Genomic DNA, 23,588 nt, shown 5'->3' on the forward strand with positions numbered 1-23,588 from the left:
CCTAGCACAGCAAAGATAGCCAGAGGAGAAAACTTACTCAGAAAAATTCTCTTTGGTTCACTGCACACAGTGTTTGATGCATCATCTCCTCCAGTGGGAGGGATCTGGGGCTGCACAAAGAGAGCAAGGGATACGGCCATTCAACCGTGCAGGCACCCCCAATATGTATAGGGAAATCTGCACTCCTCAGGGCAGCCCTCAAAAAGCCAGCTATTCTATGCTGCTTTCCAGGTCTGTGCTCCCCCTGCCTCCCATGTGCTCCTCCTGCCCCCCATGGCAGCAAGGTTCAGGAAAGTGCTCTGTTGCTTCTGAAGGGCTGTGCATGAACACCCCCACACCCACCCATCCCTGTCCATTTCCACACACACTTTGAAGGAAGCAGATGCCATAGAGCATCAGTAAATGCTGTCTTGAAAACAGAATCTCAAAAGGGATACTGCAAAAAGAAAAGGAGTACTTGTGGCACCTTAGAGACTAACAAATTTATTTGAGCATAAGCTTTCGTGAGCTACAGCTCACTTCATCAGATGCATTCAGTGGAAAATACTGACACCACTCTACAATGTAGCTACTAATATGCACTGGATCACTATAGTATCAGATTGATAATTAATTGCATAGTGTATTCATGAAATGATATGATTCACAAATCCAGGCTGTGATCACTACAAATGAGTGTCTATTCTGTTTATCCTGTCCCTGGACCACAGGTAGTTTGTCTAGCTCAGCTCAGCTTTAATTATTTTCACTGAATTACCAAGCATGCTTATTTGATCACAGTAATCCTTTTTGATGCATCATATATCATCTGATTTATGTTACCCACCATGCCAAGAGGACTCTGCTTCTGTCTTTCTTCCAAGCTTACATCAGAAAATACCACAGCACCACATATGGTTTCTCCAGCCTTCAGCATAAAATGCACAGCAGAGAGGATATTTGGATATGGATGGTAGCAGACCTCACAAGCTGAAAGTACTATGGCATGAAAAATAATTTTGTGAAAATTGTCTTCCTGTTGTTTATTATGTTTGCCTTTTATTTATTATGTGCTATTTAACTTCACTACTTTGCTGATGAAATCATTAGCAAATTTTCCATAGAGTAGATTTATAAACGTTGTGTGACCTCTTGTGGTGTAACACAATACTACAAGTATGATTTATAGATAATAGCTTATGTAACCCATGAGCTACATATAGTTGAAGTCTCCCATGATGCCTGAATTTCTAAGTAACTAAGGCTAACTCTGAACAAGGTGAGGAGGCTCTCAGCTAACAATGAATCACAATGTAAACTCTCATTCAGTGACTGCATTTATTTTTGGCTAACTCTGCACGGAAACCAGACCCAACTTTTGTAAATTAACATGGAGCTTTTTTTTTCCCCCGCCCAAAACTATGTATATCCTTTGATGAGATCTGAAGCTCCATGATTAGCATTCATGTGCTGACATCTGTACTGCAAATGGGATTTGATTCCTCTCAATAACAACACTTAGCACTGAAGAGATGGAGTAATGTATCAAGCCATCTGAATTCAGTTGCATTAAATAAAAAGGTTTTTGAAAGGATGTATAACCATCATCCCAGTGGTTGGGTCAATGCAGATTTGACTGCCTGTAAGCCAAAATATTGCTTATTGCATATACATTTTAAGAACTGGCAGATTCAGGAAGTTCTGTTGTGATAATGTCTATTTATTTATGTGTTTTCTATAATAGACTAGTGTGGACAAAGCTTGAAGAATAAAGGGTGTCAGGAAAAAAGTCATTTTTTTTAAATCATCTGATTCTTTGTTCTTCATTTTGTGTATTACTTGTGGCCATGACAACCAATTGATAGTAGCAATACTGCAATGCCTCTGCAGTCTTACTACAGCAGCAGCCTACTGATTCATTGCATACAGCGTGCATGCATGCTGAAAAGTCTGAAATAGAATATGAATACCTAGCATTAGATTAATTTATCAGCAATGTCAGCATAACAAATAAGTGACAGGAGCCCAGTCCTATGAGCACTCTCCTTTTCCAATGTCAGTCTGCGTGAGCTGCAGGCACTCAGCACCCTGCAGGATTGGGCTGTATGCTAGTACCGTACCTGAGGGAAACTTAAGGTTTTTTCAGCGCCACTTTTTTCTATTTATGTCAGTGACCTGTCACCTGTTATCACCTAAAACAGGGATAGGCAACCTATGGCATGCGTGCCGAAGGCAGCACGCGAGCTGATTTTCAGTGGCACTCACACTGCCCAGGTCCTGGCCACCGGTCCGGGGGGCTCTGCATTTTAATTTAATTTTACATGAAACTTCTTAAACATTTTAAAAACCTTATTTACTTTACATACAACAATAGTTTAGTTATATATTAGAGACTTATAGAAAGAGACCTTCTAAAAACGTTAAAATGTATTACTGGCACGCAAAACCTTAAATTAGAGTGAATAAATGAAGACTCGGCACACCACTTCTGAAAGGTTGCCGACCCCTGACCTAAAACATATGGTGCTATATAAGATTGCTTTTAGTAAGGACTTTACAGGTAATTAATATTAATCGCATTCCGAATAGGCTTTAAAAGATATTGATTTGATTCATGTATGTTTTTAAAATACTCAGCATTCCTGCTTATAAGCAAGTATTTATTTGAGATCAGTCAATAGTCTTAAAATCACAATATACTGTGCATTTTTGGCATATGTACAGAATTGACTAATTACATAATGATGCAGAGTTGCTCTGATTTTTCTTCCTTCTTCACCTACAGACCTCACCTTTTCTATTTTACCTCATTTAACGAGGCTAAATGTTGACTGCTTTGCATGGTTACTGATGCACATGAAACTCTCAATTCAGGTGGACAGTATTCCTAAGAATCAAATGGTAGTCTCTTGAGTGCAGCACAACGTGAGATATTCACTTAGGTCACTTCCATTTCCCAAATTAGTAGTTAAAATTCATTTTTAATGTTGTTTATATGGAAAATATACAATGTTCTACCTTTTAAGTCTGTATGAAGCCTAAATGTATGTTCTCCAGAAGACTCCAGATGACCACACAGGTGAAAAATAAGGAGCCTTAAAAAGACCAAAAATCCAACCTGTCAAAAGAAGTACAACAAATATTTTTTATATCATGCCACTCACAATAGATGTATAAATACCACCTTTGGATTATGGGTCTTATTCACCACTGCCCTCCTCCACTTGAACAGTGATATAACTCCACAGAGTTACACCAGCATGAAATTGGAGTAAGAGAGTGCTAAATCAGATCATATCTTCAGATTTCACACATGTGGAGCAATAATGAATAACTCTGTCTTGTGTTCTGCATTCACTGTATATTAATGGTACACAGAAAACTCTGAGGAGATGTATTTTCTCTCACCAGCCCCTCCCACTGAAAAGAAAACCCTATACAAGTGCCAAAGTGTTAGTAATTTACTTAGTGTAAGGGAATGAACACACTTTTGTGAACTAAAGCCCGAAAACTACTGAGGACAGGTTTGTTTGAGGAAACAGAAATAAGGAAAAATGACACAAAACCAAAGAAAACTCAACCCAGTATGATGATTTTATGGTTACAATGCCAATCAGGAGAACCACAGAGCTCAAGTCTTTGTCAACAGTGCTGCATGGACCAGGCCCTACAATGGGAGTGTTAGGGCAAAAAACACTCCATCTCCATCAATGAGATCCAATATGAAATGTGTGGGCATTTTAGTAGCATCCATTCTGCAACTGTAGAGCTAGATACTACATATGACAACTTACAGTTTTAGATGGTGGCTTTGATAACTTAGAGGTCAAGCTAACAGAAGCGGAAAAAAACAACAAAGAACATGAAAAGAAACGAGAAAACTAACAGCCTCCATGCAGCCATCATTAAAGAAAATAAAATGTTAAACAGATTGCAAATCTTGGAAAATCTTTCAGAATTTAAAATGTCAGAATAATTGGACTCTCTGGAGCAGCTGGAGCAAACAATCATATTGTTTTTTTGGAACAGTGGGTTCTGAATATATTACAGTTGGATTAGCTAAAGATCCAAGAAGAGTATTTTGAAAGAGCATATAGAATCAAAATAAGGGCTCCATTTAAGACCCCTGAGCAAGATGCAGAAAAAGCAATCATATTTACTGTGGCATTATGTATGTGACAAAGAGAGAATTCTGGCAGTACCTAGAAAAATAATAGATGTGTTCTATTTAAAAATCTTGAAAGTTTGTTCTTCCCACATATAAGCCTCTGAAAACATGCAAAAATGAGAGAATTTATTTTATATAAGAAAAGTGTTTGAAGCAGCTATCCTTCTCCTGGCCAAACTCCCAGACAGATGCTAAGGAGAAAACATGTATTTTGGAACACCGAATCAGCACAAAGTGTTGCAAGTAAGTAAAGAGATTCTACAAGGATGCTAAGACAATACAGGACACTTTTGTATTTCTCTGTCTTCATAGGGTTTTTTGTTTGACCAGGATCAATACCTAGCAGCACTGCACAGCCAGGGAGAAAGCCAGAGGTAAGATCAGGGACGTGTCATTGGGATTGGCTCCTCACAGACTTCTGGGTATTTTCTTCTGATTTGTGTTTTTACTTTTGATCATGTAGCTTAACTGCAGATGACTGATTTTGAGAGAGAGAGAGAGAGAGAGAGAGAGTGGGGGGAGAGGGGGAGGACTTTTAGTTTTTGTAACCAGACAACCCCTAAAGGTTAAAAGCATTTGCAGATCTGGATGGGTAAGACTTTGCTCAGATGCTGAAGCTACAAATGGCCTGACCTTGCAGGCCCTAGACAGGCTGTGTACAGACTGCAGGGTCAGGCCTTTAGGGCTTGAGTTGTCTCTCACACCAGTATGTCATCCATGTAATTCCATCAGCTTCCAGAGAGCTGCTCTTGATTTACACCAGTAAAAGTGAGATCAGACTCATGCACCACTGAATGCTCAGATCCTCCATAACAGTTAAGGCCAGTTCCGCTTAAACCAGAAACCTCTCTGACTTGAGTGGGAGCAGGATTGGGCCCATAATGGTTTTTTTTGTTGTTGTTTTTTTGCTGCTCTTCAACCAGAATCCTGGCAGTCATACAAAGAATCTCACAGAATAAATGGGAGATCCTGCTTTCGCATAGAAAATGGGAGGGTGAGACTATCTCCCAGTTTCCAAGAGAACTACTTAAAATGTACATTACTAAAACCAAGGAAACATCCTAGGAATTTCAACTTTAAATTAGCTCAGCTAGTATGCTCATTGTTTACTTCATAACAAATACTAAAAAGAGACCCTGTCAGCTTGTTTAGGGCCCAAAATATACCTTCCTTACAACAATGTAAATCTTCTGCAGCATCCCTAGTGCTTTTTATTGGAAAAGAATTTAATGGGAGGAAGAGGAAGTTTAAATCAAACAAATATTGGCCCTGATGCTCCACTCTTACAGAAAAATCTAGAAGAAGGAGGCAACTACTACTGAAATTCTACAAGGCTTATCTTGCAGCATTGCATGCATGCATCCCAAAAGGAAGAGATTTGAGATCTAAGGAAATGGCAAGATGTACATTCTGCAAATATAGAAATCTCAAGGATCCACAGGGAAAGCAAAGCACTATGTTAAGAAGAACCATTGATCATCTCTGCAAATGGCTTATCCTTCCATAGTGCTTGGTGGATTCCCAAACCACTGGAAGTTTTAGAAATATTTTGTCATGTCATAGTAAATTTATCACAAAATTCTGCATTGTTCTGATGCAGAAAATTCCACAAAGCTTCCTGCATAATTTAGGTCCCAACAGTCACAGAGTACATGAGGCACTGGCAATTGTTAAGGATGCAAAACAGCTTCAGTTGAAACTGTCCATTTTCCAAATAAAATATTCTGTGGGGTCTGAAATTTTCCATGCTCAATCAAAATGGAAAATGATTTTTTTTAAGTTTTAATTAAAATCTGTTAAATCTGATTTGAAGTATGTGATGTAACAAATATGCTTGTATGTTGTATATTTTATTGTATTTGCCATGCTTTATTCCCCCAGGCAGACAGCTTAGACATAGGTGAACATTAAAACTTGACATGACTGTAAAAAATTTCTCTCTCTTTTCCTACTCATGTAGCTAAAAGATGGCAGAATCAATTTTGCTTAAACTTTCCAAAATAATTATCAATTTAGTTTAAACTAGAAATATGGAGAGTTTCGGAAGTCATAAGTCATTGCAAGAGGGGGTTTATTGTCAGACTCCTGCAGCTTGTTTGAATCTATGGCATATCAGGTTTTGAGAGTGGAGGAGCATTTTCTAATTGTTCAAACTGCCTTCAAAAAAGGAACAGTCTTCCTTGTTGTGGTAGAAGAATTGTATGGGAAAAGAGGTGGTAAGACATACCTTCCTGTCATGTAGCTATTTTGGTCAGGTGAGAGAGAAAGAAAGGTTTAATCTGCAGAAACAGTGGGGACACATAACAGAGCCATAGAAGAAGTGCTAACAGAGAACAGTATTTAATGAACAGTACTTCACATGTGTGCTGTGGCATCAATTTCCTAACAGAGCTGTGCGAATAAGTGATTTTTTTTGTTGTTTGCTGGCAATTCCAAAAAATCCAAATTAAAAAGAAATGTTTCAAGTTGACACAAAATGAAATTTTTCAAAATTTTGGGCAAATAGAAGTTATTTAGATTTCAAGCTTTTATAACACTTTTAAATATTTTCTTGATGAAATTGAAGGAAATTTCAATACAAAAAGTCATTTTGAATTGGAAAATCAAAATGTTTCATTTCAAAAATATCAAAAATGAAACTTCTTTTTCCTTAGGGTGGTTTTTTTTTTTAAACCAAAACCATTCAGTGAATTTGACACAAATTCATATTGCTTTGGTCAACCCGAATTTGCATTTTCTGCCAAAAAAAAAACCTGCAGTCAAAAAAATTTCACCTGGTTTTAGTCCTTAATTTCATCCATATTGTACAGTTTCAATAAGGATTTCAGTCTTTATGAGAGAATAACATTTTATGTTTCTGGGATGTGACTAACTGAAATCTTGTTGTAGAATGAAGAGTTACCACATCAGTAACTTTTGGAAGTGGTTTCTAAGAGGTAAAGAGGAAAGAGGTATAGTACTGACACTCAAAACTAGACGATTAAATAGTGATGTATCAGGTAAGTCTTAAATTATACTAGAAGTTTGCACTATTTACTCAGCTTTTAGAAGAGATTGCTCTCATTTGGATTATTCCCATTTGGGTGCCTCAATTTCATCCTTTTTCTTAGGGCAAGTCTACACTACAAAATAAAGTTGACCTAAGTTACATCAACGTACAGCCACCACAGTAATTAAATTGCTTTTGCATTTCCACGCTATGCTCCTTGTGTCGGCAGTGCGCATCCTCACCAAAAGCGTTTGCACCGATTTAACTGTCAGTATGGGGCATTGTGGGGCAGCTTCTGAAAGGCAGCAACAGTCAATGTAAGCAACACATTGTCCACACTAACACTGAGTCAACCTAACTACATCGACCTAAGCACTACCCCTCTCTTGTACTTAAGTCAGTGCAGTGGGCGAGTTACATTGGTCAGAGCTACATTTTAGTGTAGACACTTAGAGAGTTAGATGGACATAACTCTTATGCCTTATGTCAACCTAACTCTGTAGTGTAGACCAGACCTCATATGCATAACCCTCATGCTGCTGCACTAAGACTATGTGACCTAGCGTGCTATACCTCGTTAATTATAATCCAGTTGGGAGAATAAAGAATTTGCGTAATTTAACAAGATATTCTGCAAGAATATTACTAATATTATGAGAAAATCCAAGTTAACAATATGCATTATGAACAAAAAGTACTCTTTTATCTGTATTTTATACTCCCTCATTACATACTCTATGAAAAATTAAACTGCATTTTCCTAATCTCTCTTTTTGGATTTCCCAGAAATCAGGTATTCAGAGATACAGAAAGTTAAGATCAAACCAAATTATAGCACAAGCATACTACGCATAATATTAGAAAACACTACAATGTTTTAGGTCTTGTGACAAATTCAATCAGCTTCTGCTCTCATTTATTGTGGTATAAATCCAGAGTAATGTCATATATTTAATAGTGTCAATATACAACAAAAAATAAGTAGGTGAATATATACCACATATACAGATATAAAAAAAAACACTAAAAACTACTTTAAAAAATACAACAAACCTTTGATAACTTGATTTCACTGGAGTATAAATAAGATTTCTGTGCCGCATCACAACAAATCCTATACAAAATGGATTCAGCGATGAAAAATAAAACAGGGACATGCTCTGGATTCATGGGAGCATGGTCCAAAGAAATTAAAAGGATGTCCAAAGCTTCTAAAGTGAAAACAAAATGGAGAAAAAATTCAATACAGAGTTCAGTCTTTAGGGCTCAATTCACAAAGGGATTTAGGCATTGCAGCACCTATCTTTTAGATGCCTGGTCAACCAGTGGTATCCATAGCCTCGAGTTAAATACCCAAGTACACCATACAATACATGGGGAGAGTTAGGCACATAACAATGGGATCCACAGAAGCCAGCATGCTGAGTAGGGTAAACTAGACAATAGGAAATGCCAAGGAGAGGAGTATGGCCTAAGCCCCACCCCCAAAGGGAGTTAGGCGCCTAAGTCATTTTATGGCTCTAGCCCTTAGTTCCTTCTGATTGCGTACTGTATATACTATACTCATTACACACCTTCCACAAAATTAAAATACTTGCCAAGTTATGAACAAATAAAACAAGCCTTATTTTCACAATATATTCAATTTGTTTGCCTTCTGTGACTATTATTTTGAGGAGAAAACAAAGCTCAGCTGTCTGATAATATGTATTCAGCAGATACTGAAATTTTCTGTTAAAGTATGTATTGAAATATATGGTACAAAACTGTCTGAATTTACAATGTTAAACTAATTACTGAGAAGTATAATGTAAGCTGTTTCTTGAGATATGTCACGTTTCAGAAAGTTTCTACAGTGTCAACTTTTCTGTCATTTTTTGCTAGGTGTGCATTGATCTTTTTTGTGATATCAATGAAAATGACCTTACAAAACTATAGTGGAAAAGATAGAATTGCTTTTTATGGTTGAAAAGGCAGTTAAATTGCTTTTTCAAGTATTACATTTTTAAAAAATTACATTATGGCTTTGTTCAATTTTGGTTAATGATTTGTGTGAATCTGATGTTCATGAAAGTGACAGATTTATAGGTCTCATAAGTAAAGTTTAAGCCAAGAAGTCACTATGCAAATTTCCTCAAACATGCCTGCCAATGTGCCTCAATCTTGACTTCAAATCCCCTGCTTTGTCTGCCAACTTTCAAAGTCTGTAGGAAGAAGAACCTCCCTTACCCGCCCGACAAATCCTGCAGGCAGGAGTGAAACCACAGTCCCAAATCTTCCAAATTCAACACTTCCTCTTCCCCATCTTGATCATCCATACGTTATATGATTAAAGGATCAGTCTTTGTCCAACAAATTTCCCAGCCTCCTCCGCTTATCCAAAAATAGAGGAGGAGGAGGAGGAGGAGGAGGAGTATTGATAGTGCCGTAGCATGTAGAGGTCTCAATGGGGTTGGGAATATATTGTGGTAGGAACTGTATGAACATTTAGTAAATCACAGTCCTTGTTCCAATGAGCTTACAATCATGTGTATATGTCCTAGCTCCATCCTAGTTCCTGAGCTGCTCTGCAAAATTCTTAAACGTCCTTTTCCTCTCCAAAATAATAGTATGGAAAAAGATAAATATTGTATTTATTAATTATGCGAAAGCCTTTTCTCCATGCAACCAGTAAAAACAATGTTCTTTTATTATTTATTGAATGACAAGAGCATGCTCATGCCGGCACAAAACAGAGGTCCCTGCCTCAAGGCACTCCATGAGAGCATAAGGGTCAATACTTGTGAATCCTGTTGCATGATTGTGGCCTAAACAGACAAACAATAGTATTCAGACACATTGTTTATCAACTGACCAGAATATGGATTTATCATTAAGTGGTGCAGCTACTCAATTATTATTACTTTTTAAATAATCAACAGTTCGTTGTTGGCAGGTTGATATTGGTAGATTGCTCCTAAGTCATCTGAACTAAAAGAGGGATTCTTGGCCCTCCAGAAGAAAAAGGTATACACATATTATCAACACAGCATTCCTTCCCAACTGTAATAGCTCTTTGAAAGATAGGCCTTTCAGAGCAATTACAAAAATCTGTTTCACAACCTTATCAAACCATCCACCAAAAAAAATCTTGTAAGTCTCCCAGCATTACAATAGAATGCACAGTACTAGAACCCCTAAAATTCTGATAATTCTTACATTCAGCTTGTATTCCAAATTATCAGTCATTTTTAAGAACGTGATCTTTGAACAAGTGACAGCTCAGTTCTTTGTTTCTCCCCCCATAAATTTTATAGCTCTCAACATTTTTTTTTTTCAAAGTCACTGATAGTATTTTGTATACTACCTTCTCAAACTTCTCATTTCTGGAAGAGAGACTCTTTGGCAAAGCATATAGAGACAAATTCATCCTTGGCTTGCCTGGATTGACTTTAATTGGGTTACATCATGGTGAGTATGGCTCACTATTTATTTGATTACTGAATGTAAGCAACTCCATAACTTTGTGAATATTATCTTCTTAAGACAGTCTAGTCATCATTACAAAATTCAAATACACATGATTTTTAGAGGTAAAAAGAGTATGAAGAGAAATAGGCACTTTTCAATCAAGTGCCTTAGGCTTCAGCAGCTTACTCAAACGTTCCAAATTATGAGGGAAATAATGTTTAGGTCAGCCCAAAATCACTAAACAAGAAAAGAAAAACCAGGAATAACAAGATGATGAGCATAGTACTCTCTGCACACCCATCTATTGTGATTTGTTCCCCATTTTATTGATAGCACAATATCCACAACCCCCCCCAAGAATACGCATCTTAATAAAAGCAACACAAGATTATATAGTAGTCTTGATATTGCTTTCACAGTCACACTATTGAATTGTTTCCTTTTCCTTTGTAGATTTCCTTTTTCACATGAATACAATCATTAGCTCAAAGTACACTGAAAAATCCAACACCTACAACTAAAGACCTTCTGATCATGATCCGATATTGCCGTAAATGTAGAGAATGTTTGCACACATTCCCCCACCACATCCCAGGATTTTGACAGGCAATATCACTCCACTGGCAGACTTATTTAAATTAGGTCCCATTTTACTTTTGGAATGACCCCATACATTTAAAAAAGAGCATGAGTACCATAGCATCTATAAAATAGGAATGGGATGACTTTGCTTTGTCCTACACATCAGCTGTGCAGACTGTAGAACATAGATGTTGCACATACACTCATTCATCATTTCTGTTTCAAATATGCAGGATTGCATGATCCTCTCTTTAGCCACTCTACTGCATTTTCTCTCCAGCCTGGCCAGAAAAGCTAAGGTATGTGTGACAATTATGAATTTAAACCTACTTGCCAGGACATTATTTTCATAAATCTTATTCTAGCTAAAATGCTATCTGTCAGTAAAAAAGGTGAAAATACTTTCGTGTCCATGCAAGAGTCTGTATAGGAGTCTCTCTTTACCTGACTTTACTAAGGAAGAGCTACCACAATTAAGAACATTTTAGACTGAAACAACCGTTAACATTTTCATTTAAAAAGTCTTCAGAACTAACTCAATATTCTGCAATTTTATTAATGGGCAAAATTAGGAAAGGTAAAAACAAGAGGTTATTTAAAGCACTTTACTTTGGGATCATTAAATGTCATTTTAAATTACACTTAATTAGTTACTGATTTCAGAGACAGGTTACAAGGTAATGTCATGTAGAGGTGCTTAAATGGTAATGATTTTGCAATTTAAGAAATCAAGCATAAAAACAGAGGTCTCTGTAACGCTCTGTAAATACTACACTGATAGTTTCTGTATATATTTGTAAAGTTTCTTTCTGCAAGTGGAAAATAAAATCCATATTTGTCTTGGCTTTCTTCCAGGTTTTCATAGTTGGGAATAAGCTAAATTTGCTTTCACTGCTTGGTTAGAAAAGTCTTAAGGTAATTAACAGAAATATAGTTGAAGAATACTGTACCTTCCTGGATTTCACCTTTGCACTGAGCCAATATAATTGCTTCTGCCCATGCTACTGGAAGATCCACATGCTTCCCAGAACCTAATGTGCCAAGGCCTGATCTTCTCTGTTTGGAAGGAAAAGGGTGAGAGGGGAAAGAAAAAAGCCAAAGGTTTTTTTCTTATATTTAGCTTAAAATAAAACTTTTCCCTCAAGCCAATTTATTTGAAATAAAAATGCTTATTTTAAAGGCATCATTGGTAAGAATTTGCTGATACAAAACACAATAGCAAGAACTAATGAGGCCGCAATGCTTAATACCTGGGGTTAACACTTAATTAAGAATAGGAATACTGAACTATAATTACAATATTATTACCCATCTTAAGTACCTTGCATTAAAAACAATTAATTACCATCTCTGAATCACAGTAGTGATCTAGCAACTTAGTATAAGGACACTACTATTATTATCTCTGTAGGGCTGAAATTGATAGGGAATCAACAGTATGCTATCCTGACAATATATCTCTCTGAAACTTTAGCTTTTTGCAAATTCCACTCTTTCTAGATCAAAACAATCTTTTTGACAGATGTCTATGGAGGATTTCATAGCCAATACGTTGGGACATTTTTGCTCACCTCTTTTGGTTAAACAAGGAAAACTTACAATATATTACATCTGATTTTCATAACATTTTGCATGCATTTAGCTCTTGGGATAAATTATAGAAAAACGTTTTATTTGAACATTCTTTCCCTTAGATTCCCTTCTACGTTCTTGCAACTGGTAGTATTCATTGGCTTTCTGTACAAAATAATTCCATTGTTTTTGCCATTAAAATTAGCCTTTCTCATCTAACCCAAATTTAGCATTGGCACAACAGTGAAGGATGGGAAGGCAACAGCTTTTGGACACTAGAGGTGACAGAATTAACACAATTAGTAAGTGCACTAAGCTGAGGCAGTTTTCCAGCTCTACCTTCCTGTTCACTAGTGCTAAAGGGAGGGTGCATCTTTATCACTGTCAGGGTAAGTATTCTTCTGGAATTGAAACAAATCCAGAATTAATCTGATCAAAATGAAATCTGCACTCTAGCACAAAATCAGCCAAATCTCACTAACATGCCTCTGTGAGGGTGCCAGTTATAGAAGAGGTGTGGGGGAGGAAGAGGTTTGGAACACTGCTAGTCAATGCACCTTTCCTGCCAACTAGAAGGTCCATTTAAAAAAAAAGATAATATTCATACTGAAAGTCCATGATTTGTAAATAGGGCCAAAGTGTGCTTCATAATGTATAAATTTTTAATTTGGAAGGTAGCAGAAATTATATTAGCACCACAGCCTCCTCTTTAAGGCCTATTAAATGCCAATTATGTCGCTTTTTTATATATAAAATTTGAATGACCACTGTTTCTACACATGATCTATTTTTGGCTTAGTAAACCCACAAGGAATCATTTAGTGGTCTCAAAGTGTCGTGTTTACTGTTTTCACTTTCCAAAACAGTTGCAAACATTTTAATGGACAAAATAAAATGAAACATGAAAACATGTCAGAACAGCATTCCAGCTAAATAGCTAATCACTGCATATTGATAAAGTTCTCTTGAAGAAACTTAAAATAGGTCCATTCTGCTATAAACCAGTGAAAAATCTGTATAATATTCTCCCGATATATATTTTTTTCAAATATTAAGCAATGTCAAGAGACCTAGGACCAGATGATCAACAGAGGTACTATATTCAAGCCCTTATATTGGCTAACTTAATATATGTTACAATACACATTGAGAGCATAGATATTAAATATTACATTTCACTTATATTTTCTAATTGTTCCTCTCATCCTCCACAGTCCTTTCTCCCAACAAAAGTTTTAGCTTTGTTTTTTTTAATAAAGAAAATGGAGCATACAAATGCCATAATAATAATTATATAAATGGTTCCTTATTGTGTACACAAACCTTGCATCTGGCAAGCATTTTCTTAGCTAGTTCTAGTAAGTCTTCTTTATCCTGTGGATTTGTTGCATCATTGAACTTTTGAATGAATTTTTCTGTGATTTCCAAGGGGTTTCTAAAGAAATATCCAAAAAATTGTTGCAGTTATATGTTTCATTTTCTAAATAATAAGGTTCAAAGTGCTATAAAAGTGTCCAAAGAAAGAATTACTTTAAAGCAGATTTTAAAAAGTAAAGGCATGGTATGTTGTTTTTCTAATAAAAAAGTTACTGTACAGTATCAATCTTTACAAACTGTTTTACCTGAAGGCTGCTCTAATTTATGCTATATTTTAACAGAAACAGGGGGTGCTTAAAGTTCAGCCAAAGATTATCATCGTTCAGGGTTGTCCCAGCCATGCACTCACTTCAGTAGTCACACTGGCCCTATAATGGGAGTTTTGCCATTGACTTCAATATGGCTAGGATTGCATTCACCCTTTTTTCCCTACTACGCTGGCAGCAGGGAGGTCAGTGGCATATAAGCCTCTACACCTGCAGTTGGGAGGTGTAATTCCCAGCTCGGGTAGACATACATAGACTAACTGTACTGGAGCTAGTGCACTAAAAATAACAATGTGGTCATGACGGCATGGATGGCAGCTTGGGCTAGCCACCTGAGTACATACCTAAGATCTTGGACAGGATTGTGCTTAGGTAGCTAGCCCAAACTATTGCCAGTGCCACCACGGCCACACTCTTATTTTTGGTGAGCTAGCTTAAGCAGAGCTAGTGGTTGGGAATTATACTTCCCAGCTGCAGTGTAGACATATCCTTATATACTGGGGTGATTCCTTGTGGGTTGGTTAAACTGGTTTTATGGTCATGTTACACCAGCAATGTAGTGCAAAGTGTTGTCTTTTCAAGACTGAAAACAGTCCAAAACAATAGCTCTGAAAGAGATGTGAACTTTCCCTTTCATTTTGCTAGGGTTTTGACTTTGCAACCTACCAAGGACAATATAAATTACAGCATTATAAACTACTTCACTGCTGTTCAGTTTACCAAGCATCCACTAACAGACACCTTCCACAATCTCACTGCCTCCTATGCCTTGTGATGTTTCAAAAACCACAGATGTCCTCTGCCTTGCTGCCACAACCCCTGGCTTCCTCCCCTGACAACTTCTACAATGCAGCTTTATATCATCAATACACAATTCTGCATGACAATAAATATTTTAAATGTAGGAACAGCAAAAGAGATTGCAATTTACTCTCCTATGAAATAACACAAGGAATACTGGTACCAGTGCAGTATTATTATTTTTTATTTATTTCATTCAATTAGAGCCTCAATTTTTAATTTAAATGAAACTGCTGTACAATTTCCAGTGTGCCACAGAATTTAGGTTGAGCTTGGGCAGAGTACTCAGGGCCTTGGCAGTCAGCAGTAGGTATGCTTAGAAACAGTGAATTGGCATCCACAATTAAGCAAAATGGAGAATTAAAATGATCGTCAACAAGTTAAAGAGACGAGGTGATATCTTTTATTGGATTAATTTCTGCTGGCAAGAGAGACAAGCTTTCATGCTTACACAGAGTTCTTCATGGCTGCAACAACACTGCATCTATAATTAAGTTAAGGCAGGCAATAATTAACCAGTAGATGGCAGACATATATAAGATGGTAATTTCAATATGAATGTGTAACTAGAAAGAAGCGTATGACATGCCTTCAGATTATAGTAATTTAGGTGAAGGCCCAGACTGGGCATCCCCAGGATACGGGGTGCACAGTGATGGCACAAAACCCCATTTCTTGTCCTGAACTGAGTTCAACTTGGCCAAACCAGAAAAACGGGGCCCATCCTTTTTTTTTAAACTTCTGGTGATTCTCCAGCGTTATCCAAGCTGATTTACAATTTAGAAACAAATCTGAGCCCGAGTCAGCATATTGGCTACAAAAAAACATATAGGGCTGACCTAAAGCCCATGAAATCTTTCCATTGGATCAAGCCCATTGTTACAATCCTACATGGGTTGGGGGATGAATAAAAACTAACATGTTTTTTCCATCTCTGATTTCTATGATTCTGTGATACAGAATACACATCAGAAATAGAAAGTACTGTGAGATTAGACATAGCATTTCAGCTTTCCTCAGGCAGTGGAAAAATGATATATATGTTACATTTTACCCAATGTCAGAGGAAGGTCCCAAGGCAAAATCATTCTCTCTGATCTACTTTTCTATTTCTAGTATAGATTTTACAAATGACTTATGCCTTATCAATTATTTTACACATCATAACTGCACTCTGTGTTGCATTATTGAAAAGATAGAAGACTGCTCATTTGTAGCCTTATGTGTAGAAGTTGAACTGCTTAATTGGATGCTTCTTACAGTCTGTAACAGCTCATCTTAATGAATATTTAATGGCAAAGTAACGTAGCTATTTTTAACCAACAGCTGACTGGTGCAAAAAGGAAGTCTTTATAAATATAGGTATTAGGGTCTAGTGACAAAGCATTACAGACAAGAAAGAAAGAAAAAACAGTAAGCAGCTTGGCAGCAAAAACTTCAGCTCCAAAACATTACTAACCACTTCTGTTCTTTAATCAGTGTAAGGACCAACTAGGAGAATATAATGCTACCAGAGCACTACATAAATAGCCAGAGCTTAAATTGAGAAACATTGGTGATTAAAAAAAAGATTTATTTCCTGTTACTCCTGTGGTTTACCAAATATCTACATATCATTTGTCCACATAATTCTTAAAGGAAAAATTATACAGTTACCAAAGTTAGGACAACCAGTATTCTCTCTCCCCATCTTTCTTTCTCTGTATTTTGTTCCCTGCTTCCTTTTTTCTAGCTGGTTCTTCAATCTAATGTATCTATTGCTCTCCGCTATTCATCTTTCTCTGAGTCTGTTACTCTCTCCTTTTTCTTGCACTTCACTTTCCTCATTATCTTGGGCCAAATCCTGACCCACATCACTCACTTGTGAAGTCCCACTGAAGTCAACTGAACAGTTCAAGTGAGTCAAATAGGCATTATTTGGCTCTCTCTCAAATTCCTTTCCTCTCTTTTTCTAAGGTCAAGCAAGTACCTGCAACATGAATGGAACACAGGTCCATCTTCTACACAAAATACTTTGCACACAGATCCAGCTGAAGAGTTAAATAAATATCACCACAGGCATAGCATTTTTCTGCAGTCATGTTGTATTATTTTATTTCTGAGTTAACTGCCAGAACCAGTTGTCCTACTAACAGTAAGTGAACTACAGGCAGTAGCCTGAGGTCTGGTCAATACGTTCCCAAGCTGATAAACTACCGATTTGTTTATTCTTGATAGAGTATCGCCATGGAGATCCTTCCTGTAGTTACAAACTGCTTCTTGAAAAAAGTAAAAACATATAACACGAATATCAATTTTTTTTTAGCGCAAACTTGCTTTTGATCACTATCATTCACCCACTGCATTACAAAAATTGTACACATATTCACAGAAAGCACAAGTTGCAGATCAATGGACCTGACAGATATAAAAGGTTTTCAAGTAGGTTTTTCTTAGGCAACACGTGGATATATCTAATGGCTCAACTTTCTATTATATTGTAAATCTCAGATTTAGGATTTATGCCTTCTTTAAGTGGTTTCCTTTTTGATTGTAAACTGGATTTACATATCTCATCTGAGATCCTAAATTTCTGAAAATTTCACTAGAACAAAGAGAAACTGTAAGAGAGTCCAAATCAAAATGGAGAAGAGTAATTTGGTTCTGTGTGATCAGCTTAGGTATTTTTTCAAGTTTAAGGTTGTTGTGCTGTGGCCTTATCCAGCAGAAAAAACCCCAAAACTGTCTCAGTAAGCCAGAGACTATCATGAATACTGGGTCCAGTTATGGTGTCCACAATTCAAGGTGTTAATAAATTGGGGAGGGTTCAGAGAAGAGCCATGAGACTGCTTAAAGAATTAAAACACATCCCTTATAGCAATAAACTAAATAAATTGAGTTCCTTGAGTCTAACAAAGAAAAGGGGTGACAATCACAGTATAGAAGTACCTTCTGGGGAACAAATATATGCTAATGGAATCTTCAGACTAGCAGATGTATGTATAACACAGTGGCTCTCAAACTTTTTTACTGGTGACCCCTTTCACATAGCAAGTCTCTGAGTGTGACCCCCCTTTATAAATTAAAAACACTTTTTTATATATTTAATACCATTATAAATGCTGGAGGCAAAGCGGGGTTTGGGATGGAGGTTGACAGCTCGCACTCCCCCCACCCATGTAATAACCTCACGACCCCCTGAGGGGTCCTGACCCCCAGTTTGAGAACCCCTGGAATAACAGAATCCAATGGCTGGAAGTTGAAGTTAGACAAATTCAGACTGGAAATAAAGCATATGTTTATAACAACGAGGATAATCAATTACTGGAACAGTTTACCAAGTATCATTGTGGTTTCTCCATCACTGGCAATTTTCAAATCGAGACTGGATGTTTTTTAAAAGATATGTTTGAGTTCAAACTAAATGGTTTTGGGGAAGTTCTATGCCCTATGTTATACAGGAGATCAGACTAAATAATCACAATGATTCTGGCCTTAGAATTTATGAATGTTTGATTTCAGGATCTTCGGAGTTTTGTAAGATCTTGGATGTTTTTCAAGGGAGCTATGCTAATTGATATCAGCTAAAGATCTCAAATCATTTAGAATTTATCAAACTACATCCATGTGACCAATTTTCCCATACCGCTAAAGTAAGTCACAATGGTTGGGGATCTTGGCCTTAGACTTCAGTCTACTGAAAATGCTTCATGTAGAAACAAGCCATTTGCATTACAAACACATATGTTAATCAGACCTGGTGTCTTCAAATGAATAATAAAACATCATAGGCATAGTTTGGGGAGTGCAGGGGGCATTGCCCCACCAGTGGCGAGGCATGGGAAGATGTCACATGCCACTTCCCCCCACCATCATTTCTGCAAGTGCCGAGCTGCCCTGCAGGGCTTGCTTTGCTCAGCCTTCCCCAGTAGGGGGGTCTCTGTCCTTCCCACACTGTGTCTCCTCCCGCGTGCCCTCCACCGCACATTTCGGCTCGCTGTGAGCCAGACAGAGTAACTTCTTCCATGCACTGCAGGTCGCTGCTTTGGCTGCTGGATGATGTCTCCTTGATCCTAGTGCCCACCCCTTTCCTGTACAGTGGTTAGTGCCCATGGGAGACGGGCAGGGCACGGAGGGGCTGGGGGAAGAGTTGGGGAGAAGAGAGAGTGGGATGGGGCAGAGCACAGTGGAGAGAGAGGATGGGGAAGAGAAGGGGATACAGGAATGGGTGGGGGGAAGCAGGAGCCTGGAATGTGGTGTCCCCTCAGCTGTAGCAGCAGCCCCAGCAGGTGACAACAACACCAAAGTAGTGACATCACTGCAGCAGCCAGTGCTGGAGTGGCTGCCAGCAGCAGCTGGGGCTACCCCGTAAAGCCAGCCCATCCCCCTCCCAAGCACCAGCAGCCCAAGTACCACTCCAGGCGGGAAAAGAGAACCAGTGAGCCAAGGGAACTGGCTTCAGTATGCACATGTGTGCATGCATGTGTGTGGCGTGCTTTGCCCTCCCCAAGATAGCAGTCAAACTACATCTATGTAAAACATGTTGACTGAGTTAGATACCAGCTAGATGCCTAACTGATGTGAAAAGGGCAGGACCAATATTATCTGTAATAGGCCAGTTCTAGGTTTTGCAATCAACCATTCAAATTCCCCAAGCATTTGGATTAGGAAGAAGGGATGACTGGGAGCAAGCTTTCCATGAAATGCCTCTAAGGTGTACCTGACGGATGTCATTATTTTGTTGCTTCTACTGGGAGTGAACAATTTTTGTTCAAGTCTTATGCCCATCCAGAGTTGAATGGCTATACAGATAATAAGGTGTTAGTCAACTCAAGAACTCTATACAAGAAGTTAATGATACATAGAAACTGAAACTTAAAGAAACTTTGACCACATACTGTTCTACTGGAAATAATAAAGTGATCTTACGGTTTATATTTAAATTGCACTTACGTAGGCTTGTTTCTGTGGATTTCATATGAATGACTTGGCAAATATTTTCTCAAAAGTTCCTTTTGAAGTTCTTTATGTTGTCTGTTGGATAATATTCCAAATCTGTGTGTCACTGGCACTTTAATAACTGGCATCTTCTCATACTATAATCAATCTAAAATCACACAAAACAAATACAGAATACGTTACAATCCACTAAACTGGGATATTTGATTGCATCCCCACTAGCGAGAGAAACAGCTATTCACAATCTATATGTGAAGACACATATCTTCTGCAATATTGCTGTTCCTTCTCATAGGAACATGAGCATGCTCACCAAAGATGACAGTTACACTTTCTAAGAGAAACCATAACAAGATAGTCATATATGACTTTGGGCAAGTTGTTTCAACTCTCTGTCCAATAGCTTCCTCATCTGTAAAATGAGATTAACACCATTTGCCTACTTCACAGATGGACAGGGAGGCGTTCAAAGAAGGGAACTGTTAGCTATACCCATTAATTATTTGAGACTCTTGGATGGAAAGTGCTACACACAGTTAGTGCAAAGTATGATGCTATAAATGGCAGGGGGGGATGAAAATAGACCCTGGAGGTACCTAGATAGTATCATCTATCTACTTACTGCACATTTGTATGAACAAATTAATATGTGATTAATATGTGATTAATATGACTTTAAAGACTGAATTTGCAAATAAGTCTTGTTCTGGTCTCTAAAGTTGTACCCAAAATTTTGTACACACAATCATTTGAAGCTCAAGAGACAACATGTGTGCATGCAAATCTGGCAAATGTCATTTGCATACACAAATTCTATACTTTGTGGCTGCAAATTATTCTACCCAGACAAACGAAGATGCAAGCTTAGAGGCTGTTTTTGAAATTGTGGCCATAGAGATCTGTTCATATGCACAGAACACAAATACCTATTGCATTACAGTTGTAATAATGTGAGGGTTCACTTATAATAGAAACTGATAAAGATAATATAACAGTGTCACTTGTTAATCCTACTAAACTATTAAATCCATGGATCTATACTGAATCAATGGAAGACAGAAAATTCAAGTATGAAACTCTGACATAAAAATGTTTTCAGCCCTATGTCTGTTATATCTGAAGTTTTCAGGTCATTTGGGGCCTGATTGAGCAAAAATGTGTGACTTCAATAAAATTCAAGCCTTTGGAAGCACACTTTTTACCAAATCATGCCCATGGTATAAAATAGTACCCACTAGCCAGCAAGATACAGATAGTCCCCATGATGGAGAACCACATGTAACCTATCCATAGATGTAACACTGATTTTTTTGTATGGCTTTATCAGATTAAGTCCGACAATTAACAATATTCTAATACAGTTTTTTTGTCTCAATGTACTTTATTTTGTTCATTTTAAAGAGGACTATATAGCATATAGCCACAAATAACTTAGGCCAAATTCAGGCAAGACACCTTAACACAATCAGGAAGAGCAGGCAGCTAATGAGTTATTGTACTCAGAAGCAGAAGGGATACATTCTGTAGCCCAGAGCAAGCTACCATGGCTGGTAGTAGTTTACAGCTCAGAGTTGGGAGTGAGTCTGTGGAGAAGGACAAGCCAGAAAATGATTCATAAGTGCTGAGTCGAGGTGGGAATTAAGACAGCAGCTAAAAACAGAAACCTGAAAATCTTGTGAAGATTGAGCACAGTGAAATTTTGGAGGAAAACAAGGAGAAATACAGCCCTCTTCTGGCCCATCTCTGTTGTGGTTAAGTTATATACTGATAGAGAATGGGCTATGCCCTGTTCATATTTGGCAGAAACATACATGTAGAAATCCTTATTCACAGCCAGAACTGTAAACACAGATCTTTCTCTCTTTGGAGAGGAAGCAGTATAGTGTAAGTTCCACTGCTTGAGTTGCTGCTGAAACTTTCCTGTAAGTGCAGGGTTATTTAAATAGGTAGCATTTGGTTTTTAGGTTTCAGAGTAGCAGCCGTGTTAGTCTGTATTCGCAAAAAGAAAAGGAGGACTTGTGGCACCTTAGAGACTAACCAATTTATTTGAGCATAAGCTTTCGTGAAGTGAGCTGTAGCTCACGAAAGCTTATGCTCAAATAAATTGGTTAGTCCCTAAGGTGCCACAAGTACTCCTTTTCTATTTGGTTTTTAGTTTGGTTGGCCAGTTACTGAATTTCCATTTAAGGTGTACTTACCTCCAACTACCAGCTCCTCCTGTTTATAAGTACCAGGAAAGAAAGAAAGAAAGAAAGAAAGAAAGAAAGAAAGAAAGAAAGAAAGAAAGAAAGAAAGAAAGAAAGAAAGAAATCATGATTTTTAACTAAAGACTGCTGAGTTGAAGACTGCTAGCTAAATGTTGGTTTGGGTTTCTTTTTTTCTTTTTTCTTTCTTTCTTTTTTTTTTGCATTTGTTAAAACAACAAAAGGGTTTAATAGCAGAACTTAATCAATATAAAATATTCAATATACAAAATCCTAAAGTACAGAAAATGTTTATAACATACACACAAAATTTAGAATGTTTTGCCATATAAAGAGCTGTGAGCCAAAAGAAAATTATAAATGAAAAAAAATTGTCATTTATCTACTCACTTATGCAGAAGAATTTAACTGAGACTGTTAAAATTAACTTAATTTAACTGAGACTGTTAAAAACTGAGACTGATAAACTCTTGATAAACTGCCTTATTTTTATGGCATTGAGCAGAAACTTCATACAGAATCTTCAGCTGGAATGCAAATTTCTCCCTTAAAGGTTATTCTTTTTCAATACAAAAAAAGCCACTTTGGATTAAGTTTCAAACTGTTATTTTAAAGCTAGAGCTTTTTTAAAAAGTAACTAAATACCAATTATTAACATAGAACTTTTGGTATGAACTGTCTTTTTGACAATGACTGAGATTTTTAAGTTTAGAGACACATTTTACAACTGCACAGCCTCCACTTTTCATTCTTTTTTTTTCCTCCAAGGATTTAACAGTCTTTACTTCATGAAATATTCTTAAAGAACTTGCCTGATACTGCATTACAATGCCAAGAAAATAAAGAATTTGTCAATTCAAGTCTGCTGAGGCCACTTATTAAGGCAAATTATGATGGTAAACAATGTCAAGGCAAATCATTACACTATCAAAATGCTGTCAGTGTGAGATGTACTAACATCAAAATTTTAATAAAGACAGAAAATGAAACAAAAATGGCTAGTAAAATAAATAACCCTTATGAATCATACAGGGCTTTTGCTCTTCAAGGTTCTTATACAAATTAACCAGTCATGAAGAGTTTAAACAAACTAAAAAAAACCCCAAAACCCATGACCCAAAAATTTTGTGTTAAGTTTAGCACAGTATCCCAGCTTTTCTCAATTTTGTTTAGAGGCTACAGCATGAACTACATGAGGCTAAAGCCAGCGTGCTACTGCAGTGGTGAGCAACTGTGGGAAAGAGGGTGTAAAGAGAACCTTT

General features: G+C 37.3%; 1 protein-coding gene across 1 annotated transcript in view; it reads right to left on the bottom strand.

Moving 5' to 3' along the window:
* The window catches only part of TMEM232 (transmembrane protein 232), a 136,802-nt gene that overhangs the window by 94,233 nt on the left and 18,981 nt on the right, over positions 1–23,588 (bottom strand). The window contains exons 2-7 of the mRNA XM_027817834.3: positions 20,117–20,270; positions 14,064–14,175; positions 12,119–12,224; positions 8,190–8,347; positions 2,998–3,097; positions 827–978 (exon numbers count right to left, since the gene is read on the bottom strand). Of these exons, the coding sequence (XP_027673635.2) occupies positions 827–978; positions 2,998–3,097; positions 8,190–8,347; positions 12,119–12,224; positions 14,064–14,175; positions 20,117–20,250 (762 nt within the window). The 5' untranslated portion in view covers positions 20,251–20,270. The remainder of the gene's footprint in view (positions 1–826; positions 979–2,997; positions 3,098–8,189; positions 8,348–12,118; positions 12,225–14,063; positions 14,176–20,116; positions 20,271–23,588) is intronic.

Source organism: Chelonia mydas, chromosome 5 (genome assembly GCF_015237465.2).
Source record: "Chelonia mydas isolate rCheMyd1 chromosome 5, rCheMyd1.pri.v2, whole genome shotgun sequence".
In the NCBI taxonomy this organism is placed as follows: Eukaryota; Metazoa; Chordata; order Testudines; family Cheloniidae; genus Chelonia; species Chelonia mydas.